The 24,914-nt window shown below is 41.6% G+C and overlaps 1 protein-coding gene and 1 pseudogene across 2 annotated transcripts in view; one reads left to right on the forward strand and one right to left on the reverse strand.

Moving 5' to 3' along the window:
* Positions 1–1,025: 1,025 nt before the first annotated feature.
* Positions 1,026–8,789, forward strand: LOC105483928 (wee1-like protein kinase; annotated as a pseudogene).
* Positions 7,730–24,914, reverse strand: part of LOC105483798 (zinc finger protein 595) — a 48,696-nt gene continuing 31,511 nt past the window's right edge. For both annotated transcript variants that reach the window (XM_011744769.2, XM_011744770.3), the window contains one exon: positions 7,730–23,197. In XM_011744769.2, coding sequence (XP_011743071.2) covers positions 21,477–23,197 — 1,721 coding nt within the window. In that variant the 3' untranslated portion in view covers positions 7,730–21,476. The remainder of the gene's footprint in view (positions 23,198–24,914) is intronic.

Below are 24,914 nucleotides of genomic sequence, written 5' to 3' on the forward strand. Positions count from 1 at the left end.
AGATTGGGAAAGGAAGACAGGGAACCCCTGGGGGAGGAGGTTCTGCAATTTTAGAGGCAGCTATGCCGCTCTCTGGAAGAAGGGCAGTCCAAGCAGAAAAAACAGCAGGTGCAGGGGGCCTGGGGAGTCCCTGTGTTCCAGGAACAGCACAGGGTCAGGGTGGCCAGAGGGAAGCAAGTGAGAGGAGGTGCGGTGGGAGGCAAACTCAGAGGGGTGATGCTCAGACAGCATGGGCCAATTCTCCAGGACCTTGTGGGTCATCTTAAAGCCTTTGGCTTTTACTCTGATGAGACAGGAAGCCAGTCCATGGTTCTGTGCAGAGCACTGATATGATTTCACCTAATGTTGGGTTGCAAAGGGACTTCGGGGTCAACAATGGAAGTGGAGATCTGTTAGGGGGAGAGGGATGAAGGGGGTTGACACCAGGCAATGAGTAGTCATGGGGGATGAGAAGCAATTGGATTCTTATGTCTTGAAGGTGGGGCCCACAGGAGGTGGCCCACAGGAGGTGGGGGTTCTGCATCTGTCAAATCGGTGTGCGCTTTCCCCTTCCCTCGCGAGGGTCCTGTGGGGATGGTCCCACTCCAAGGATCCTGAAAACACTGGTTAGCATGCCCTGTGCTGGGAGACGACAGGCTTTTCTCGTCTGTTCCCTGCTTTGCGCTGGAGGGAGACGAAAGAGCTGGGCAGAGGGAACCGGAGGGAACCTGCCGACGATCCATCATTTCCAATGCACTTTACACACGTTTCCCCAGTAATCCGCTGAACTCTCAAGTGCAGCCGGGACTGAGCTGAGGGCTGGCGATGGCGGCTGTGAGTGAAGGAGAGCCTGCCCTTGGAACGGGAGGGAGAACCCGGCCGCCCAGCCTGTGCGGCCCGTCCCGCCGCTGCCCGCATCCCGCGCGCCCGGAGCGCAGCGCAGCGCAGAGGAACCGTCAGGGACCTGCACGCCGCGGACCGCCCCTGGACCTCAGGGTCCCGACCTCGCAGCCGGGCTCTCCTGTCGTCGCCCCGAACCCAGGGCCATGCGTTTCCTGAGCCGCCGCCGCAGCCCGGGCCGCCTGCACCTTGCGGCACAAGTTGGTCTCGCCCTCGTCGACGGCGCGGAGGAGGAGCAGGAGGAGGGAAGGGAGGACTCGGCCCTGCAGGGGACCGCTGGCCGCTGCCACCCGCGTGGAGCCCCGCGGAGCCCGGGAGCTGGAGGACAAGCGGCTGGAGCCCTGCCCAGCGCGGAGGGGCGGGCGGAGGGCCAGGGGCGACTCACGGGACAGGGCGGGTCGGCCCCTCGTCGCAAGTCGAAGCCCGGCGGCCGCCTGCTTCCTGGGCGGCTCTTCCCGGCCGGGGCGCTGAGGCCCTGGGAAAGCCTCGTGCGGGCCTGCGGGGCGCGCCGGGCACCGAGGGGGCGTCTGCTGGTCCCTGTGGGACCCCGGTGCCCCGCGCAGGCCTCCCGCAAGCGCCACACACCCAGAGTCTGTTCACCTCTGCTTAGTTCCTTCTTGAGAGACACAGAAATATCAGGAAAAAGGGTTTGATCCACGACACATTCCTCCAGTGAATACTCACCTTTTCTCTCCGGATTCTGTGTCGCGTCATTGCTGGGACAGCGTCGTGGTAGAGCGAGCAGGTACTGGGATTGACTCCTGTGGTGAAGACATGGAACCCGGTGGTGATGAGTTCGAAGACGAAACACCTGCTTAGAGAATTGCAGTTACTGAAAGCAATGTGAACTCTCGGCCTACGACAGAATTTCATGAGCCAGAGAAAATGGGCTCTGCAGAATTTGATTCTGTTTTAACAGCGTGGAGAGGCTGGATTTATGCCATTAAGCGATCAGAAAAGTCACTGACCGGCTCTGTTGATGAGCAGAACCCTTTGAGAGAAGTGACAGAAGAGCTCACACAGTGCTCGGACCGCATTCGGGTAGTTTGACACTCGTCTGCTTGGGCAGATGCTCGTATGCTTCCACAGAATGGATATCGTGATGGTGGAAGCTTAGTTGATGCTATAAGTGAAAATTACCGAATCATGAGTTACTTTAAAGAAGGAGAGTTGAAGGATCTCCTTCTGCGTGTTGGCCGGGGCTTGAGGTATATTCATTCAATGTCTTTGATTCACATGGCTAAGAAACCTTGTAGTATTTCCATGTCTCAAACCTCAATCCCCAGTGCTGCCTCTGAAGGAGATCAAGGTGACTGGGCATAATTCGTGATTGTGGGCATGTAACAACGATCCCTAACCCACAAGTTGAAGAGACTGATGGTCTTTTTTTTTTTTTTTTTTTTTTAGATATCTTGCACTTGCCCTCACAGTTGTCTGTGCTGCTGGTCTGTGCTCTTCCCAGGAATGGAGACCAGTGACATGGAATCAGAGAGAATAGATTACCTCGGATACCACAAGTGCTTTCCCAAGAATTTACAGAGTTGTTCAAAGTTATGATTCATCCAGATTCAGAGAGAAGACCTTCAGCAATGGCCGTCATAAAGCATTCACTGCTGCTGTCCGCTTCTAGGAAGAGTAGAGAACCGCTATGTATAGGATTGAATGTTGAAACGTTCAAAAATACACTTTTACAAAAAGAACTCATGAGAGCATAGATGGTAAAAGCTGCAGCTGAGGAAGGAGCACTCTTCACTGATCAGAGGCCACTAGGTCCACCACACAGAGGAACAGAACATCTTATTAGAAAGAAAACAAAGTGCTCTGAGAGCCTTCCAGTGTACTAAACTACTCATTTCCCGCCTACTCGCCCCACAAAAAACACTATGAGAAAAGCAAGCTAGGTCGAAATCACTGCTAGAATCCAATTTGCAATTACTCTTTCTATTGGTGTCAGTGGTTTTACCGATTAGGACTTTTATTTGTGAATTACAGTTGAAAACCGTATTTTGACCATAACTTTTTCAGGCTTTTCTATAGTCTTACCAGTCTGTCTTCTGTAAAATGTGAGTCACTGGTGGATATTAACGCAGCCTTTCCAAAATTAACCGCTGTGGTGGTGTGTTGCTCTCAGTGTGCTGTCGCACTGTAATGAAGGTATCTTTTCCCTTGGTGACCTGAAGAAAGGACTCAAGGGAATGATGACAAACATATTCTCTCAATAAGGCAAATGCTAAAACCACTCATTCCTACTCAGCCTTCAATGTATCTGTGTATGAAATTTCTCTCTCTTTCTCTCTATACACACACAAACACACACTCATATATATATATATTATATATATATTTAAGTGAATTATACTTGTATATCCAACTGGGAGCAGTTTGTAGGCATTGCATGAGACATGGGATAATTCTAAAGCCTTATGAATTTGCTATTTCAGTTTTGTCTTTGCTGTAAACTTGTAGCATTAAACAATCACTGTTGTTAATAGGCTTCTTTTTGAAACAAATATGTAAAGTGTACAGCTGGTCCTGATGAAAAGCAGCTATTGGCCTTTTTTTTTTCTTTGAACTTTAAAGCTTTGGAATTTTGTATTAATCCAGTACAATAATTATTGAGTTTTCTAATTTTGTTCTGGTGATATACTTCTCTGACTCGTAGAAAAATACCTCTTCCTTCCTTCCCAGTTTTGTATTTGATCGTATTGTTAGTCTGCTGTTCAATGTTTTGCCTGGTTTCTCTCATGTGTATGTGTTTATAAACTCATCTTGGTGATCCTCTACACAGCTGTTTGTAATGCCAGAATTATTTCTGACATTCCAAGTTTCTTACAAAATAGATTTTTTTGTCTGTGATTAGCCATTTGACTACTAATACTGGCTAATGTATTTTGCAAAAAAAAAAAAAAAGAATTTGTCCATTTTTTCTCACTGATTTTGATGTAAAATGTTTGCATTTGTCTTTGACTTGTGTTTTATTAATATTGACTGGCATATTAAAAGTCACCATGAGCTCAACTTAATTGTCTAGAAAAAAAATGAAAAAGGGTCTGTGGGTTGGACTACCAGGCAGAAGGCCTGGTGTGAGCACAGGTGTGGGGTTAGGGAACAAGCACAGCCATGCTGAGGAGGAGAGAGAAAGTGATGACCAAAAACAGGAAAATCCAAAAACCCAGAAAGTCAAGGAGCCAAATGAAAGTCTTTTATCCTGCATCAGACATTTAACCTCATAAACACTGCAAGTGAACATTGTCTTTTAGAGATAGTGATAGTTCTTATTTTCTTGTAATCCTGTAAAGGAAATGGATTTTTTACATTAGACTGTCCCCAGGAAATTTTTTCACCAGCCTGTCCCCAGGAATTAATTACAATTAAAATTTATCCCAAATTAGAATATTATTTTTAGTAAGGCATCCTTCTGGATTAGGCTGCTAGGAAATTGAGTTAGTTGCTGTCAGTCATTCACACCCTGCACAGACATTAATTTACCAGAGCCTTGGTGTGGAATGGGAGGAGCTTATTATAAGCAGGACTGGATGGTGGCCAGAGTGTGAAGGGGACAGAAAAACACAGAGAGGCTAAACCTGGGGACAGCTCCAAACCTAGAAGGCACTGTTATTATGCTCATTTTACAGAGGAGGAAACTGAAGCACAGCCAGGTCAAGACCACACTGCCCAGAGTCGAGGAGCCAGGATCTAAACCCAGTCAGCTTGCCTTGTCATCAGAGCTCACACATATAAGCTTGTTCTGTAGTTATGCAGGATTGCACTGTGGTTAAGCACACAGACTCTGGGTTCACATTCCAGCTGCTCTGCTATTTCCAGCTGTGTGACCATGGGGAAGTTACTATCCTGTGCTCAGTGTCCTCTGTAAAGTCAAGATAGTAGTACCTGCCTCATGGAGTCCCTTAAGTGAGCTAATGGTGTAACATGTTATGGTGGCATGCACACAGTCACCATCAGTAAATATAGTCGATTATGCCTGAACCCCAGATGGGCACATGTCCTTGAAAAGTCTAAAATTCAGAACTCTGAAATCTAGCCTGTGAGATCCTGGAATCCTCCAGCAGCATTCTAACATCTCTTGGCTACAGAATTGTATGCTGCTTCCTAGGGCTGGAAGGTGTATTTGTATTAATATAGTGTAATAATACGGCCATGTGTCCACCTAGTTCATCCCTATAGTAGGCAAATAAGGTGATGTCAAAACCTTGCCTGGGTCCAGCCCTGGTGACCTTCCCTTCTCTCTTTCCTGCATACTCTCTCACTCATATTCATACATGCCCTACAGGACTGGTTAGCCTGCAGAAAAGGCAGGAGGGTGAGGAGAGAAGGTGAGTGGGTGGGTGGGTGCACTTGTCCACTCAATTGTTCTGCCTCTTGCTGTGCTGAACTTGTGGGTCCAGGGACTGTGTCTGGACCTGAAGGGGTCTTACTCTCCCTTTAATTTTTTTTTTTTTTTTTTTTTGAGACGGAGTCTCGCTCTGCCACCCAGGCTGGAGTGCAGTGGCCGGATCTCAGCTCACTGCAAGCTCTGCCTCCCGGGTTTATGCCATTCTCCTGCCTCAGCCTCCCGAGTAGCTGGGACTACAGGCGCCCGCCACCTCGCCCGGCTAGTTTTTTGTATTTTTTTAGTAGAGACGGGGTTTCACCATGTTAGCCAGGATGGTCTCGATCTCCCGACCTCGTGATCCGCCCGTCTCGGCCTCCCAAAGTGCTGGGATTACAGGCTTGAGCCACCGCGCCCGGCCTCTCCCTTTAATTTTAAGCCTCAATTTGCTTATTCCGGAGCTTTGTCCCCCACCTGTGAGCCTGTCTCGGTGTGTATCCTGGATGACATGCACCCCCTCGGCCAGCATTGAATAGACTAGGGCCTGATCAAGAAGCCATAGCAGATGAGAAGAGCTTCAAAATGCACTTTATCATGCTGGGTGTTTTTCTGCTGGCTGTCTGCGCCTTTCTTATGAGCTATGATTGGCTCCAGATCTATGGCACCTTCTGAAGCTGTCATGGTGACTGAGGGCATCATTTGAAGCATGTCACTGCTACCCCAAGGTAGGTTGTGCTGGGGCTGGGTGGAGTTATGAGGTCTGGAGACTATGCCTCTATTCATGCATGGACTCTCCATCCGTCAATCATCACCTCATTCTTTGACTTCCTGTTTACTTCTTTCTGCTTCCCCTGAGGATCCACACATCCATCCGTCTTTCTATATCTATCTTTTCATCTACTCACCCATTCATCTATCTATCCATCAGTTAGCAAAGGGTTGGTTTGAAGCCCCCAGGATCTGGATCCATGAACCAGACACAACGGAGGTGACACAAAGAAACACAACATATTATCCATGTGTTTAAACCAAAAGTCAAGGAGTGCTATCCACCTTACAGTCACTCCTGCATTCAGAGTAGAGTTCTGCCCTTATCCTTAGGTTTTTGATGCCTTCTGTAGTTCCATTGTACAGCAGAAAAGGCTGAGGCTGAGAAAGTGAGGTTCTGTAGCTGAGTGGCAGTTTGGATTGGAGATCAGATGTGCAAATGTAGGCATCATTCTCTTTGAGTTCTCCACCTCAGGGTCCCAGAGCTGCTTAGTTTTCTGGGGTGGGTAAGGTCTAATGTTGATGGGATGCATTGAATAGTGCTCTATCTTTTGGAGTCTTAATGGATTCCTAGCCCTAGGAATGATTTAATGATGGGAAAAGTATTGGTTTGAGAATCTTGTGTTCTAGTTCCAGCTCTGCCTCAAACTTTGTGTATTATCTTTTTCTTTCCGAGCCTCAGCTTTTTCATCTGCAAAATGGGACTCAAGCCCCTATTCTGCACAGCCTCAGGGTATAAAGATCAGAGAGGAGATGGGATATAGGAACATTTTGTGAACTCTAGAGTGTTGTGAGTGAAAGCCTGCCAGGGACTGACAACCCTGAGGAAAGGACATGTCAGCTCTCAAATCAAGTTTCTTCCTCTTTCATTTTTAACTTCAGACACAAAAATATTTTTTTCTTGAAGTACATGCTTAAGAAATTCCTGTTGGTCTCACTTCCATGGCACCTCATAAGATAAAACCCACTGGCTCAGAATTCCAGACAGCCACTGGCAACAGAGTAGCACCTGCTTGAGATGGGTGAGACTCCCTGACAGGAGAGGTGAGCCACCATTTTTGCTCTTTGGATAATGCAGCCATTGCAGCCTGTGGGCTTTGAAGAGTCCTAATGATCCAAATGAGGAAGAAACCCCATAGCACAGCACAGCTGCTTTACGAACATGTGGCCAACTTCTTTAAATGGGACTCCAGTTCATTCCGCTCACTGGGTGACTCCTCCCAGCAGGGCCCTCCAGGCACCCCCACCCATATTCTATGTCAGAATTCTGATTTTTGTCTGGGATGGCGTGCCCAGGGAGAGGGGCCAGGCTGCCATCTTTGTCTTTTGGGTGACTCAGTCATTCCAGCCAGCAGGCTTTGGAGAGTCCAAGCTGACCAGGGTAGAGGTAGTGCCTCACCATTGGCATTGCTGTTTTGTTGAGGCATGGGTTGACTTTTTCTTTAAATGGGACCCCAATTCATTCCTCCTTACTGGGAGTGTCCTCCCAACCAGAGATTCCTACCACCCCTGTTTATGTTCTAAGTCCATCAGAGTTCTAGTTTCTTTGAGATGGAATGCCCAGGAGGGCATGGTGGGCTATCACTTTTGCTGTTTGTGTATCTCAGCCAATGAAGCCTGTGGGACTTGGAGTGCCCAAACCAATCAGGGGATGAAGGAATCCCCAACACAGTGTTTCAGAATTTTCTCCTTAGCTAAAACTGGGTTCTTGTCACATGACCAGGAAAGATTAGGCTCACCGACACACTGATGGATAAGCAGCAGAATTTATTGGGTGAAAAGGAAAAAGGAAAAACAACTCTCAGCAAACCAAGAGGGAATCTTGAACATCAGGCAACCACACAGGAACTGAAGATGCCAGGCTCCTCCCTTCTGCAAAAGGTGTAAACGTTCCGTGGCTGCACCCCACTCTTCCAGCGTGCAGGTGGGTAACTAGTCCATTGCAGGCATACACATACAACGCCCTGGGCAGGTTCCCTCAACTGCCTCCTGCATCTATCATCTTCCACCCTAAAGAAGTACATCTAACTGCCGTTAGAATAAAGATAAGGATGAAGACCAATCTTAACTGCTTCCTGCTGACAGGGGGTACTGTTTTCAGAAAACAGCAGTCTGATCTCCCTCAGGGGCCTATCTAAGGGTTCCTGGCAAGAAAAGGTTATTGTTTGAGGCTCCAGTCTGTTTGCATAATGTTTTGGACTTTGATGGCCTGAAGCTGAAGAGACAAACCAGGTTATTAGAAAACATGTATTAAAACAAAGCTGTGGTGGGGGTAAGGACAGCTTAAAAATCCCAAAGCCTTTTACCAGTTTGCACAGGGAGAGGGAGGCCAAAAGCCCAGCTGGCAAAACAACTTGCATGCTTTTGCCAGCATGTCAGTCTTCTGGCAAACCCTTTTGTCAGCCCAGTCCTAAGCCAACCAGTTTAAGGTTTTGAAAATTAACTTTTCCTAGTTTGGAGGATGCATCTGAAGTGAGTGTCCCATATTACAGAGACACAATTACCTGTCAGTGAAGAGGACAGAGGAGGAGAAAGGAAAAAAGGCATTTTTTTCTCAAAGGAGTCCCAGGGATTCAGAATGCAATCAAAATAGGTTCAGACTGAAGATGAATGGCTACTCATCTAGAAAGAGGGGAGCAGGCATCCCTGGTTCTCTTCTCTTCCTAGAAAATACTCAGAGTATGTGAGGGAGGAAAGGAAGAGCATCTTCGTTACCTCTTCCATCCTTGTATCCCTAAGTCCTGGTGACTGCAACAGGGTGCTGCCCATGGGTGTCAATGTGGCTTTTACCCACATTAACAGGGAGGCCTAGGGGGTGGAATATCCGCTCTTACCCCCATACACCCTATATGCTCTGCTGTCAGGAGTTTGGAGTTCCCTAAACCTCATTTATGCCATGGGTACGAGAGATTACCTTTATCTATGAAACTGGAAGTTTGTCTTAATCAGCAGGAATTAGTCGTGCTCACCTACACTGTGCCTTCTAATCTCCATTATCATCTGCCTCCTAATCCCGCAGATCCAGTTTTCTTTCCTAGGGCGTTGACCTGAAGATTGGAATTGAGATTGGGACAAAAATGTGTCTCTGAGTGGTTGCACAGACTGTCATAAGCTAAATGCTAAGGTGAAACTGTGGAACTGAGTCCTCCTTTAACAAGGGAGAGAAAAGGATGTCTTATGACATACCCAGATAACTAGTGGCTATAGTTATGCTTGCTAAGATTTGGGTGGGCACCCTATTTATTCCTACCACCTGACAGGATTTGCATAATAATTGCCCAGAACTAGAATGTTGATCCAGGTTTTTACATTACCCATCCCTTTTGTTCCTTCTGAGCTGTAGCCAGAGATTGATGGTTGGTTTATAGGAATAAGCAGGTTTAATCTAAAATGTAGGCAAAAACTTAAAGACAACCAATGAGTCTAGAATTTAATGATGATAAGTATTGAAACTGAATTTCTCTCTCTTGGGAGGCCAAGGTGGGCAGATCACGAGGTCAGGAGATCCAGACCATCCTGGCTAAAACTGTGAAGCCCCGTCTCTGCTAAAAATACAAAAAATTGGCTGGGTGTGGTGGCGGGCACCTGTAGTCCCAGCTACTTGGGAGGCTAGGGCAGGAGAATGGCGTGAACCTGGGAGGTGAAGCATGCAGTGAGCCAAGATCATGCCACTGTTCTCCAGCCTGGGTGAAAGAGCGAGACTCTGTCTCAAAAAAAAAAAAAAAAAAAAGAATTTTTCTCTCATTTGTATTAAAAAACCATGGGCTGGGTGTGGTGGCTCACAACTGTAATCCCAGCACTTTGGGAGGCTGAGGCAGGTGAATCATGAGGTCAGGAGCTTGAGACCAGCCTGACCAACATAGTGAAACACCATCTCTATTAAAAAAAAAAAAAGAAAAACTAGCTGGGCATGGTGATGTGTGCCTGTAATCCCAACTACTCAGGAGGCTGAGTCAGGAGAATCACTTGAACCTGGCAGGCGGAGGTTGTAGTGAGCCGAGATTGTGCCACTGCCATCCAGCCTGGGTGACAGAATGAGACTCCATCTAAAACAAAAAGCAAACAAACAAAAAACCATGATAGGACAGTGTTGTTTGCAAAATAGTCTTCAGTCATATACTTGGCCTGATTATTTGCATAAAATACAGCAAGAATAATTATTTCTATATAGGCCTTTTAGATTGGCTTTGATGGAACTCTGTACCACAAAGAATCTCAGATAAGACTTTCCAAAGCTAAGTCCAACCATGGGTTTATATTCTCAAATACCTGTGAGTTGGGTAAACTCCTCTCTTCTTGAGGTCCCAAGAGCATGTGGCTCCTGGGCCTGTTGGAAAGTGACATTCTTTACTCACTGCAGGTTAGGAACCTTGTATGGGGACTGTGTAACAAAGTATAAGGCCCGTTTTTCCAAGAGGCTTTTATCATCTCTACAAGTCAAGCTTAACTCCTTAAAGGGAAATGTACCCTTCCAGTCAAAGCCTTGGTGAAACAACCAGTTTCTCCAGTTGTATCCTGTTGAAAAAGAAAAATGAATTCTTATTGCACTGATGCAAACAACTATATTGTCATAAGTTAAGAATACTCACAACTAGTTTTGAAGTTCTAGAGAAGCCAGGCAGAGAGAAAAAGATAAATGTGCTCCAAATTTTCTTCATAGGAGTATACCTTACTCAATTATTAAAGGTTACAAATAGCTCAAAATAAGTTTCCTTGACTCTGAAAAACAAAATAAGAATTAGCAATGGTCCAAGCATAAGTAAAAAAAAAAAATAATAATAATTTCAGTTTTCTATTAGTTCAGTCCATTTAGCTAACTCTTGTTCTGCTTGATATTTGTGAACTTTATTTCAATGTCATGATCTCCAAAGTTATTTGGAAACCTGCATTTGAGAGCACCTGTAACAGTTCTGTAGCTTCTTATAAACCATCTCTTGAAAAGGATCTAAACAAGACAACGATCGTCTTTGAATAACAAAATGTCCAGGGTAGTTATAGTCAGAAACACAATTGACAAAGAAGTTTGATAATCTCTCTGGTTTATAATAACTTAACATAAAAACCTTAATTTTGGTAGCATATACTCAAGACATTAGAATATTAGAAATCCCATACAATTTTGGAACATATATTAGATTAGTATCATTTACCAAAATATAACCTAAAGAAAACTGAACACCATTTTGGCAATCCCACGTAACTAAATATGTCAAATAATCCGGTTTATCTCTTTTGGATACTCCAGTGGCGCTCTGTAGCATTCAAAAGTCAGGCATGAGGAAAGACAATTTTGAAACTGAAGCTTGATTTTGGGAAGAAATGTTAGAGGTTTAAAACACTTGATGTTATGAAATAATTCCAGATTACCATGTTATTTGTCACAATTGTTTTAAAAAATTTACAAAAGTAAAGCCCTTTTATAACACTTCACAAATTTTTCTAAAGAGCAGATTAGTGCCTTAAGAGTACCTTGTTGTGCTATTATTTAAATGCTTAATTTACCAAAAAAAATATAATACCCTTTGTAATTTAATGTTCATAGACAAAATCTTTGGCAAGATGAATTTTATAGAAACTTTTTATAACTCATTTAAACTTTTAGCTTTGTCTTATCTAATTCAGAACAATCCTTTAACCCTAAACAAAAATGTGTATTTTGACAACTTCTGCTTTTTACCAATAATTGCTAAGTCTGTTTTTAGTTCTCAATGATTAAAGTCTTGTGAACTTCAATGTACCACAGTTTTTACCTTCCCTTCAAAAAATCTGACCCAAGAACTCGTTTTTCTCTAGGTCAATTACAGCTTTATAAAAATAGACATTACATAGATATAGCACATATGTAACTACACAGATAGGCAAAAAAGAATCCAGTAGCTATAAGATGTTTTGTTTCCCAATCTCCTAATTAGATTATTGGCCTCTCATGCATGTATTAAGAGTGGAAAAACAAAATGGAGAAAATGGAGAAAACTGAGAATTCAGCAAAACAAGGTCCAATAAAAAAAAAGTCTTTAAATATACCTATAACTTGGGCCAGGCACGGTGGCTCATGCCTGTAATCCCAGCACTTTGGGAGGCTAAGGCAGGTGGAACACAAGGTCAAGAGATTGAGATCATCCTGGCCAACATGGTGAAACCCTGTCTCTACTAAAAATACAAAAATTAGCTGGGTGTGGTGGTATGCGTCTGTAGTATCAGCTACTCGGGAGGCTGAGGCTGGAGAATCACTTGGACCCAGGAAGCGGAGGTTGCAGTGAGCCGAGATCACACCCCTGCACTCCAGCTTGGCTACAGAGTGAGATCAGTCTCAAAAAAAATAAAATAAACAAACAAAATATATATATGTGTGTGTGTGCATATATATATACACAAGTGTGTGTATATATATATATGAAATTTGGATATGCACTTTTAATTAAGCTGAATGTACTTTAAGAAAATTCTTTTAAATTCCCCATTACCTGCTTTAGCTGTGCCAAGCAGCCAATATTTCTGGCTTTCAGACTTTCCTAAAAGTAACTGTACAGGTGAAACCAACAAGCACCAATTAAGGTTATGATTTAACTGTGAGTTTCAAAGGGGTTAGCAGTTCTCACAAAATCTATTTTATTATTATTTTTCTGAGATGGAGTCTTGCTCTGTTGCCCAGGCTAGAGTGCAGCAATCTTGGCTCATTGTAACCTCTGCCTCCTGAGTTCAAGCAATTCTCCTGTCTCAGCCTCTGAGTAACTGGGATTACAGGTGCCCACCACCACGCCCTGCTAATTTTTGTATTTTTAGTAGAGATGGGGTTTCACCATCTTGGCCAGGCTGGTCTCAAACTCCTGACTTCGTGATCCAGCTGCCTCTGCCTCCCAAAGTGCTGGAATTACAGACGTGAACCATCGTGCCTGGCCACAAAATCTAAAACCTTTAAAGGCAACCCAGAAAAAGGAAGGTTTAAGATAAAACTCAAGAGTTGTTCATGAAGAGAAGATAATCACCAAATGGCAACAGTCACACAGATACCAACTCACAAGTACTCATTCCTTTACCCAGGACTGAACCCAGACTGCAGAGGCTAAAGCAAAATATTGCCATGTGGTTACAGGTCATGCTCCCAAGGACATAAAACAAAATGGAGGCCCGCAGCAAAGATCCCTACTGACCAAACAGGAAGACATGCAAAGGGCACCAGATTGTATACAGCTTAGGACCAACTTCACAACTTTTTTTTTAAAATAATTAAAACTTTACAGAGAATATACACAGTGATACTTGGTGTACTGGCCTAGTAACATGTTCTCTAAAAGAGGGGGAAAAACCCTCTCACTTAAAAGTTAACTGCTAATGGCGTGGAGAAAATGAATAAAAAAGGTTTAAGGGTAGGACAGGGAAGCTTCTTATGCAAATGGATTATTTTCTCCAGGGCTCGAACAGAGCTGGAGTCCTTGGTCAGAGGAGGGGGAGAAACTGCGGATAAGTGGCAGAGAACTCACTGCCCAAGCCATGCACTCTGGCTCCAACCCAGAGGGTGCAGGGGAGTGACCATTCACTGGTCCATCTCATGTGCACCTGCGACTGTTGGGGTGGGTTGGTGTGCTGTTTCCTCTATTCTCAGAAGTACAAGGATGAAAAGGCTTAGAAGCAAAAGGGGAAAAGATTCTGGGTTTGCATCTTGCCCTTCCTCAAGGCCCATGTCTGGGCACCAACATTTTTTAGAATTTTCTCCTTAGCTCAGCTAAAACTGAGTTCTTATCATACTAAGGAAAGATTAGGCTCCCAGTCACCCTAAAGGGTGAGGAGCAGAATTTATTGGGTAAAAAGGAAAAGAAAACAAACAAACAAACAAAAAAACCAACCTCTCAGCAAAGAGCAAAGTGAGAGGGAATCTTGAACACCAGGCCACCACATAGGAACTAAAGAGGCCAGGTTCCTCTCCCCCTGCACAAAGCGTGAACTTTCCATTGGCTCCATCCCATTCTCCCAGTGCACTGGTGGGTCTCCAGTTTATTGTGGGCTTGTGCAGACAAGACCTGGGCAGGTTCCCTCATCTGCCTCCTGCATCTATCAACAGCACAGATGCTCTACCAAAACACAGCCAGACTTTTTCTTCCAAACCATGGCCTCCAGCCACGTCCTACAGATGCATTCAGGCAGGGAACAGGTCAGTATCCCCCTAGGATGGAGATACCAGAGGAAGGGGCAGGCTGCTATCTTTGCTGGTTTTCAGCCTTCCCTGATGATACTTCCAGGTACTGGAAAATCCAAGGTGACTAGGGCCTGGAGTGGAGCCCCAGCAAACCACAGTCACCCTACAAAATAGTGGCCAGATTGTAAAAAAAAAAAAAAACAAAAACCCCACAACAACCCCATCCAAAGGTCAGCAAAAGATTGAAGGTAGATAGGTCCTGGATTGAATTCCCCAAAGTTGGGCTTTTTGTCCACAGAGCCAGCCAGAATTCTGTCTCACGAGAGCTTGTGATTTTCACTGAACCTGGCCAAGAATTTTTCTTATATATGTACCCCTTGGCTCCTTTCTAGAGAATTTCTCTTCTTGGCCAGGATCCCGGTTCAGAATGCTAATAAATGATTTCTGTCCCAACTTCATATAACAATTGATCAATCTGCCCAGGCTACTTTAAACAAAACCACCATGACTAGAAAACATTTTTATTTTTATTATTTGGACCTGGATTATAGTAACAAAGTAAAATATTGTTAGAGATCTGATGATATGGTCTGGCTCTGTGTCCCCAGCCAAATCTCATTTTCAATTTTAATTCAAATTGCAATCCCCACATTTTCAGGGAGAGATATCATAGGTGATTAGATCATGTGGGTAATTCCCTTATGCTGTTCTCATGATAGTGAGTTCCCACGAGATCTGATGGTTTTGTAAGAAGCTTTTCTTCCCTTTGCACAACACTTCTCTCTCCTGCCACCATGTAAAGTAGGATGTGTGTGGTTCCCTTTCCACCATGACTGTAAGATTCCTGAGGTCTTAGCAGCTATGCAAAACGCTAAGTCAATGCAACCTCTTTTCTTCCAAATTAGTCTCAAGTATTTCTTCAGAGCAGCATGAAAATAAACTTATCAGTAAATTGGTACTGACGCAGTGGGGCACTGCTATAAGGATACCCAAAAATGTGGAAGTGACTTTGGAACTGAGTAACAGGCAGAGGCTGGAATTTTGGAGGACTTGTAAGAAGGAAAGATGTAGCAAAGTTTGGACTTCCTAGAGACTTGTTGAATCGCTTTGACCAAAAAGCTGGTAGTGATGGACAATGAAGTCCAGGCTGAGATGGTCTCAGGTGGAGGTGAGGAACTTGTTGGGAACTGGAATAAAGGTGACCCATGCTATGCTTTAGCAAAGAGACTGGTGGCATTTTGCTCCTGTCCTAGAGATCTGTGGAAGGTTGAACTTGAGAGATAATTTATGGTATATGGCAAAAGAAATTAAGCAGCAAAAACATCCAAAAGTTGACAGAGCATAAAAGTTTAGACAATTCACAGCTTAATGATGTGGTAGAAAAGACCCATTTTCTCAGAAGAAAGTGAAGCTGGCTGTAGAAGTGAGGAGCAAATGTTCATCACCAAGACAATGGGGAAAATGCCTTCAGAGCATGTTAGAGATCTTTGTGGCATCCCCTCCTGTCACAGGCCTGGAGGCCTAGGAGACAAAAAAAAATTTCATTGGCTGGGCCCAGGAAACCCTGCCGTGTAGTCTCAGGACTTGGTTCCCTGGATACCAGTCACTTCAGCCAAGGCTAAAAGGGGCCAAGGTACAGCTTGAGCCATTGCTTCAAAGATGTAAGCTCCAAGCCTTGGCATCTTCCTCATGGTGTTGGTCCTGTAGGTACACAGAATTGAAGTTTAGAAGCCTCAGTTTAGATTTCAGAGAATGTGTGGAAATGCCTGGATGTCCAGGCAGAAGTTTGCTGCAGGGGCTGAACCCTCATGGAGAATCTCTGCTAGGGCAGTGCAGAAAAAAATGTCGAGTTGAGGCCTACACACAGAGTCCCCACTGGGGCACTGCCTACTGAAGCTGTGAGAAGAGGGCAAAGTCCTCCAGAACCAAGAATGGTAGATCCACCCTCAGCTTGCATTGTGTGCCAGAAAGTCACAGACACCCAGCACCAGACTGTGAAGCAGCAGGGAGGGAGACTACCCTGCAAAGCCACAGAGGTGAAGCTGCCCAACGCTGTGAAAGCTCACCTCTTGCATCGGTGTGAATTAAATGTGAGACATGGAGTCAAACAAGATCACTTTAAGGTTTAATGACTGCCCTATTGAATTTTGGACTTGGGTGGGGCCTGCAGCCCCTTTATTTTGGCCAATTTCTCCATTTGAAATGGGTATATTTACCCAATGCCTGTACCCCCATTATATCTTGGAAGTAGCTAACTTGCTTTTGATTTCACAGGCTCATAGGAAGGGACTTGCCTTGTCTCAGATGAGACTATGGACTTAGACTTTTTGGGTTAATGCTGAAATAAGACTTTGGGGATATGTTGGGAAGGCATAATTGGGTTTTGGAATGTGAGAAACATGTGATTTGGGAGTGACCAAAGGTGGAATAATAGGGTCTGGCTTTGTGTATCTACCCAAATTTGCTCTTGAATTGTAATCTGAACTGTAATCCCTACATTTGGGGAGGGAACTCACGGGTGCTTATTAGATTGTGGGCGTGGTTCCCCTATGCTGTTCTGGCATGATCTTGGCTCACTGCAACCTCCGGCTCCCGGATCCAAGTGATTTTCCTGCCTCAGCCTCCTGAGTAGCTGGGATTACAGTGCCAGCCACCATACCTGACTAATTTTTGTATTTTTAGTAGAGATGGGGTTTCACCATGTTGGCCAAGCTGGTCTCAAACTCCTGACCTTGTGACCCACCCAACTCAGCCTCTGAAAATGTTGGGATTACAGGCGTGAGACACCACACCCAGCCATCTCTTTCCTTTATAAATTACCCATTCTCAGGTATTTCTTCGTAGCAGTGTAAATACAAATGAATATATCTGGGTTTAGTTTCAGCTGACAAAACAAAGTGAGGTAACTTAGGGAAAGAATAAAATACCGTAAAAATAGAAAATGTTCAGGAGTTATTTGCAGTCTGATATCTCTGTTTCAGGAGGACCTGTTGGTTTGGGCCTTGTACAACAAAATGGTGATTACACAGCCCAGATGCTTTCTTAGTTCTAATTTCTAGCACTTTTAAACTTGCATTTTCCTCTTTTTTGCTTCCTTTATCCTCTCTTCTCATTTTACATTATTTCCTTTGTTTTTTATGTCTCTTTCTTTTGTTCTCTTTCCATTTTATATGGACATGAAAATATAGGCAAGGATAAAACATACATGGTGTCTTGTTCTGATTAAATGACACAATGCCAAAAAATTAGAAAATAAAAACACAATTCAATAAAACAAATTAACCTACAAATCTACCACGGAGAATTTATCTTCCCTAACTTCCAACTTTCTGGGTCTTTGGGTATGAGATTGGGCCAAAAGTAGACAAATGTCTTCAACTTGTGAAAGGAATTTTTATTGTCCTACCAACTTGACAATGATATATCTAAGAAGATAAACCAGTTGAAGGTAGGCTAACCAGTGGATACGAGCTGTGCAGGAGACCAGAGAAAGGCCAAGGAAACACTTTGAACTCTTTCTCTTGCATCTCAGCACTATCTCTGATGCCAATCCACACACTCACAAACACACCACAGACACAAATGCATGTTTCTCCGTCAGGAGATGTAATATTGTTAAGCTGTCAATACTTCTGAGTATTGCACAAATTCAATGTCATCCTTATTAAAATTCCAATGTTACTTATTTGGCAGAGATATTTTATATAATTCTAAAATTCATGTGTAGTCTCAAGGGTACATGAATAGCCAACAGCTTTAGAAAAGAACAAAGAAATACCACATCTCATGATGTCAAAACAGATTCCAAAGCTACAAAAATAAAACCAATGTGGTAATGGCATAAAGAAAAAAACAAACACATGACAGAACAAAGAACCCAGAAATAAGCCTGTGCAAATATTATCAAATAATCTTTTACTAGGTTACTATGACCAAACAGTGAAGAAAAGGTCAGACTCGCCAACCAATGGTGTGAGAAAACTCAACGTCTAAATGAATGAAAAAAAAAGAAAGAAAGATAATGAACTTGGACCTTTCTCTTCAATGCAAACAAAACATTTTACATACACTAAACATAAAACTTAAAAAGACATAACTCTTGAACACTTAGAAGAAAATATAGGGAGAAGCTTAGTAACATTGGTTTTGGATGGCTTTTGGAGTATCACATTAAAAGCAGAAGCAATAAGATAATTAGAAAAGGTACTATATCAAACTTTCAAAACCTTCTGCACATCCACACATCAAGGGAAACACTAAGTGGAGTACGAATGCCATTCACCATTTGACTTCTGAAACATAACTACCACCAAGGGTGAATAACTTTTTTTAAATGGACCAGTGTCTTCAAAGACATTTCCTAAAAGTAGTTATGCAAATGACCAAGAGGAATTTGAAAAGACAATCAAAATCACTTATGAGAAGAATGCAAAGTAAAATCTTGAAGTCTCACCCATTAGCAATGGCCACTATTCAACAAATAAAAAGTAATCAAAGTTATCAAGTATGTAGGATTTGGAACCTCTATGCACTGCTGATGGAAAAGAATAATGCAGCCCTCAATAAAAGTAGGATGCAGGTTTTCCAAAATATTAAAAAGGAACTGTGGCTCATGCCTGTAATTTCAACACTTTAGGAGGCTAAAGTGGGAGAATTACTTAGGCTCAGAATTTTGAGTTCAGCCTGGGCAACACAGTGAGACCCTATCTCTCGAAAAAATACAAAAATTAGCCAGGTGTGCTGGCATGTGCCTGTAGTCCCAGCTACTTGGGTGACTGAGGTGGAAGGATCATTTGAGCCTGGGATGTCAAGGCTGCAGTGAGCCATTATTGCACCACTGCACTCTAGCCTGGGTGACAAAGTGAAACCCAATCTCAAAAAAAAAAAAAAAAAAAAGAAAGAAAGAAAAAGAAGAGAAAGAAAAGAGAAATTATACCATCCAGGTATACTTCTGGGAATCTATGTATGCAAAGCAGGACCTGGAATAGACATTTGCATACACATTTTTAAGAGCATTTTCCAACGCTCCCCCCATAAGAAGGTGATAGCTACTTAAGTTTCTTGATAAATGGATAAAATATGGCATAAGTAGGCAATGGAATATGGCTGTACCTTCAAACAGCAAATTATGCCCATGCTACAATAAGCATAAAACTTTAAGACATCATATTCAGTGAAATATACCACAAACATAGTGACAAAGAGTATACACCCCATTTATATGAGCTATCTTAAGTAAAATGATGTTTAGAAGACATTCAGAATTATAAAGTACTCCTGTACAGATGGAATAAAAAGATGTGAATGCTTGGAGCAAAGTCATCTGCTACCTGGAGAACAGAACTTCCAGGCACCAGAGGACTGCAAGCACAGATGACAACAGTGACAGCAGCAAGGGCCCTGATCAGAGTAGTGGTGGTCTGAGGAGTACATTTGGCATGCACCAGTGTGCCAGAGGCTGGGGCCCACACTGGGGACTGGAGTTGCCCTCCATAATTCCAGAACCAGGTCCTGGTGTTTCACTTCATGTTCCACCAATGCCCCTGTGGACAGTAAATGACTTATCTCAATTAAGTGATCTAAACATTGCATTGATAAGCTATAAATAACCTCAAACACTTCAGTTAAAAACAATTTACCACATTAAAAATTTCAAACTTCTAATCAGAATGTAGAAAGTCTATGAAATTACATGGCAAAAAGAGAACAGTGAGAAGACTGTAGCCATAACACAAAGAAGAAGGGCTGTGAGGCATACATAGCTGGGAATAAACACAGCTATCCCCAAACTGAAGATAATTAGAAAATAAAATCAGAGATACTCTTTAAATTCAGAATGAGTCAGTTTTGCAGCCTAGGAACAGATGTTCTCTCCAAATGCAGACTGCCATTTCTTCACTATATACATTTTCATTCTCTTACTTGGAGCTACAAACTCACTCCAGAAAGATTATTATTTATGGCTAATTATGGAGCATTTATTACACACCCAGTACTTTCTTATGTTTACTATATTTATCAAAACATCCCATGAATTATAAAGTTTTCCCAGTACTTACCTGAACAAATTGGCACAATAAACTCATTTATGTCAATTATAAATAGTGAAAGGCATAATTAAACAGCTCATATAGGGTTACCCAATTAAAGCAACAAAATGAAATGTTCTAACTAAAATATAACTTAATACATAAATTGTGAACTTGCATCTAAAAATTTTGTGTGTACTACTAAATTTTATAACACTGTAATTTCTGACCAGCTCACATAATACTTCATAAAAATAAAAAAAAATATAAGAAAGAAGTCAATTATAGCTTCTAGCATGAGTAACAGACAAATAACAGAATTTGCATGGGGACAGTCTCAACAATGGTCCATTAAATTTTTACAGTAATACAATATAGATCTGATTTCAGAATGTTTTAGGTTTCTAGATTCCTAGTAAATTATCCACCTTATTAAAATAATCTTTGTTCCAATATTGCAATTTTCTTTGGAAAATAGATACAAACTCTCACACAAACACAACTGCTTGTGTTTTTCTTACACCTAAATTTTCTTACACCTAAATTTTATCTTTAGAGCAATACATTTACATATTTAACTCCATGTCAATCAAAACCAAAGTCTGTATTTATTTGCAGAAAGAGATACTGCATGTTCAAAGATAAATATGGAACTTTTTAAAAAGCATTAATGACTTATACATGTGTGAATTATACTTATATAGTTATTATAATCATAAAACGACCTGTAGTAAAAAAAAAATTGTACATTTAAAAATAAAGTGGCCGGGTGCGATGGCTCATGCCTGTAATCCCAGCACTTTGGGAGGCCAAGGTGGGCAGATCATGAGGTCAGGAGTTTGAGAACATCCTGGCCAGCATTGTGAAACCTCATCTCTACTAAAAATACAAAAATTAGCTAGGCATGGTGGCACGTGCCTGTAGTCACAGCTACTCATGAGGCTGAGGCAGGAGAACTGCTTGAACCTGGCAGATGGAGGTTGCAGTGAGCCAAGATTGCACCATTGCACTCCAGCCTGGGTGACAGAGCAAGACTCTGTCTCAAAATAAAATAAAATAAAATAAAATAAAATCTAAATAAAGTATATTTACTGGACTGTGTGTAATACAAAGAATAAATGCTTGTGATGAACAACTCATTTACTCTGATATAATTACATGTCATATGCCTGTATCAAAATAACCCAAATAAGCCATAAATATATACACATACTATGTACCTACAGAAATTTTTAAAAATTTAAAATAAGAAAAATAATAAAAGTTTATATGGGAACAATATTCTTCAATTTATTTGCTGTTTAAAGACACTAGAAGAGAGAACTAGAAATGTCATTCAACTATGTTCCTCGCCAGTATGAATTCGCTTGTGTACAGTAAGGGTTGAGGGCCGATGAAAAGCTTTGCCACATTGTTCACATTTGTAGAATTTCTCTCCAGTATGAATTATCTTATGTTTAGTAAGGGATGAAGACCAATTGAAGGCTTTGCCACATTCTTCACATGTGAAGGGTTTCTCTCCGGTATGAATTCTCCTATGTTTAGTAAGGGTTGAGGATAAGTTATAGGCTTTGCCACATTCTTTACATTTGTAGGGTTTCTCTCCAGAATGAATTTTCTTGTGTTCATTCAGGGCTGTGGACCGAGTAAAGGCTTTGCCGCATTCTTCGCATTCGTAAAGCTTTTGTTCAGAATGAATGCTCCTGTGTATAATAAGGCCTGAGGACTGGTTAAAAGCTTTGCCACATTCTTTACATTTGTAGGGTTTCTCTCCAGTATGAATATTCTTATGTTCATTCAGGCTTGCGGACCATATGAAAGCTTTGCCACATTCTTCACATTTGTAGGGTTTCTCACCAGTATGAATTTTCTTATGTTCATTCAGTGTTGTGGACCGTGTAAAGGCTTTGCCACATTCTTCACATTTGTAAGGTTTTTGTCCAGAATGAATTCTCTTGTGTAATATAAGGGTCGAGGATTGGTTGAAAGCTTTGCCACATTCTTCACATGGGTAGGGTTTCTCTCCAGTATGAATTCTCTTATGTTTAGCAAGGTGTGAGGACCGATAAAAGGCTTTGCCACATTCTTCACATGTGTAGGGTTTCTCTCCAGTATGAATTCTCTTATGTTTATTAAGGGATGAGGACCAAGTAAAGGCTTTGCCACATTCTTCACATTTGTAAAGTTTTTGTTCAGAATGAATGCTCCTGTGTATAATAAGACTTGAGGATTGGTTAAAGGCTTTGCCACATTTTTCACATGAGTAGGGTTTTTCTCCAGTATGAATATTTTTATGTTCATTCAGACTCCTGGACTGTCTAAAGGCTTTGCCACATTCTTCACATTTGTAGGGTTTCTCTCCAGTATGAATATTCTTATGTTCGTTCAGGCTTGTGGACCATCTAAAGGTTTTGCCACATTCTTTACATTTGTAGGGCTTCTCTCCAGTATGAATTTTCTTGTGTTCATTCAGCGTTGTGGACCTTGTAAAGGCTTTGCCACATTCTTCACATTTGTAGGGTTTCTCTCCAGTATGAATTTTCTTATGTTCATTCAGAACTGTGGACCGTCTAAAGGCTTTCCCACATTCTTCACATGTGTAGGGTTTCTCTCCAGTATGAATTCTCTTATGTTTAGTAAGTGATGTCGACCTATTAAAGGCTTTGCTGCATTTTTCACATTTGTAGGGTTTCTCTCCAGCATGAATTCCTGTATGTTCAATTAGGTGTGACATGTAAAATGATCTGCCACATTCTGTACATTTAAAGGGTTTCTCTCCAGTATGTCTTGTCTTATGTTTGTTTGAATTTGAAAGTTTACTAAAAACTTTAACACATGTATTACATTGAAATATTTTGCTTTGGGTAGTTGACAAGCATTGATAAACTCCACTATTAACTCCTTTCTGCACCTTACACTCATTCACATGTTTACAGCCCTTTCTTAATTGTAAATTCTCATATCCACATTTCTCGTATCTTCTCAGTACAAGTTTTTGGAATGAATCTTCTATCCCCTGCACTGGTGAAAGGTCTTGGCTGAAAGGAGAACACATAGCTGAAAGAAATAAAAATAACAAATTATCCTACCAGATTCATATGAATATACTTTACAATATAGAAAATGTATACAAACTACATTAGTAAGATAGCATAACAAAATATCACAGGCCATAATTTCTTCACAGACATGTAACAAAAATATACTGACCAAAATGCCTTTGTGCAAAATCTGTAAACGAGTTAATTGTATGCAATGCCACAGGTAACCACAATACTAAGAACCACATGGAACAGAAAGGAAAGTTTGTCACATTTACTCACCACAGCTTTCCTCCTCCCCAATATAGCATTGTGCCTATAGGAGTAAACTGTTAACTCCTGGCTTCTTACTTAGAAGAAAAATACTGATACACATATCCTTACTTCTGGCTTTTTGGGGTCTTTACAAAATCTGGTTTCTGTCTCCAACAACACAGAGAGCTGAGAGAAATGGTGCTATGGGTCAGCTAAGACCAAATGCAAATGTTTCAGGAGCAGGCTGCAGTGTTAAATACAGGGAATAGGTAGAAGAGTGATTAGAGACCATAAGAAGAAACATGAACAATCCCTTTTAACTGAAAAACAAACACAAAATTCCAGACAAGACACATCCTTAGAACATGTATGAGAGGCTCCCATTATCTCTGTCAAAGACAATTGGTTTCAGACCATGTCAGGACAAAGCAACACTGAAATGATTGTGACAAATACCTTTTTGTTAATGTTCAAATAACAAACAAATGTTACAATATATACAAAATATCAGGGCAACATGGCCCAATTAAAAGATTTAAAACTTTTCAGAAAACGACCATAAAACAATGAAGATGCAGAAATTTAAAAAATTTAACCTGAATAATCCTCAATGAGCTAAAGGGGAACACATACAACTAAAATATAATAAGACAAATGAGAATATCGATGAAAATGTTAAAATATAAAAAAAAAAATTATGGAGGTGAAAAATACAAAAGTAATGAGTGAGAAATTTCCAAAAGTAAAAGAAGGATGTAAAAAATGAAGAAGCTCAATGAACTTCACCTAGGATACATACACACAGATTTATAAAAAGGCACATATATAAGCAAAGTTTTCAGAAGTCAAAGACAGAGAATCTTAGGAGCTGCAAGATAAAAGTGATTTGTCATTTATAAGTGTGGTCTTAGATAACCAGCAAATCTGTCAACAAATTTTTTTTAGACAAGAGGGAATTGTGATATAGTTAAAATGCTGAAAGAAAGATAGCTTGTAAGTAGGAATAATATAACATACAAAACTGTCCTAAAAATGAAGAAAAAGTAGTGCTCTTTCAAGATAACCAAATGTTAAAAAGTATATTAGCACAACACCTGCCTTACAAAAGAAATGCTGAAGAAAGCATCTTCCACCGAAAATAGCATGATGCAAGAAAACAAAACATATGAAAATAAATAACTTTTTGGGAAAGACATGACATATACAAATGTAAGGTTCTGTACCATTATCATGATAGTGCAGAAAACATTTTAATTATTCTCTAAAATTTTAAAGACCATAAAAATGATCATAAACTTTTCATCATAATCTGTTAATAAAAATACAACATAAAAATATAATTAGTGACATTAATAACAAAGTCGAGGGCAGATGTAATGAGGAAAAATTTTCAAAAGCAACTGAAATTACCAGTTTAAAATATATTATTTTAACTTTAAGAAATTTTATGTAATTTCCAAGATACCACAAAGTACCTG

The sequence above is a fragment of the Macaca nemestrina genome, chromosome 3 (genome assembly GCF_043159975.1).
Source record: "Macaca nemestrina isolate mMacNem1 chromosome 3, mMacNem.hap1, whole genome shotgun sequence".
In the NCBI taxonomy this organism is placed as follows: domain Eukaryota; kingdom Metazoa; phylum Chordata; class Mammalia; order Primates; family Cercopithecidae; genus Macaca; species Macaca nemestrina.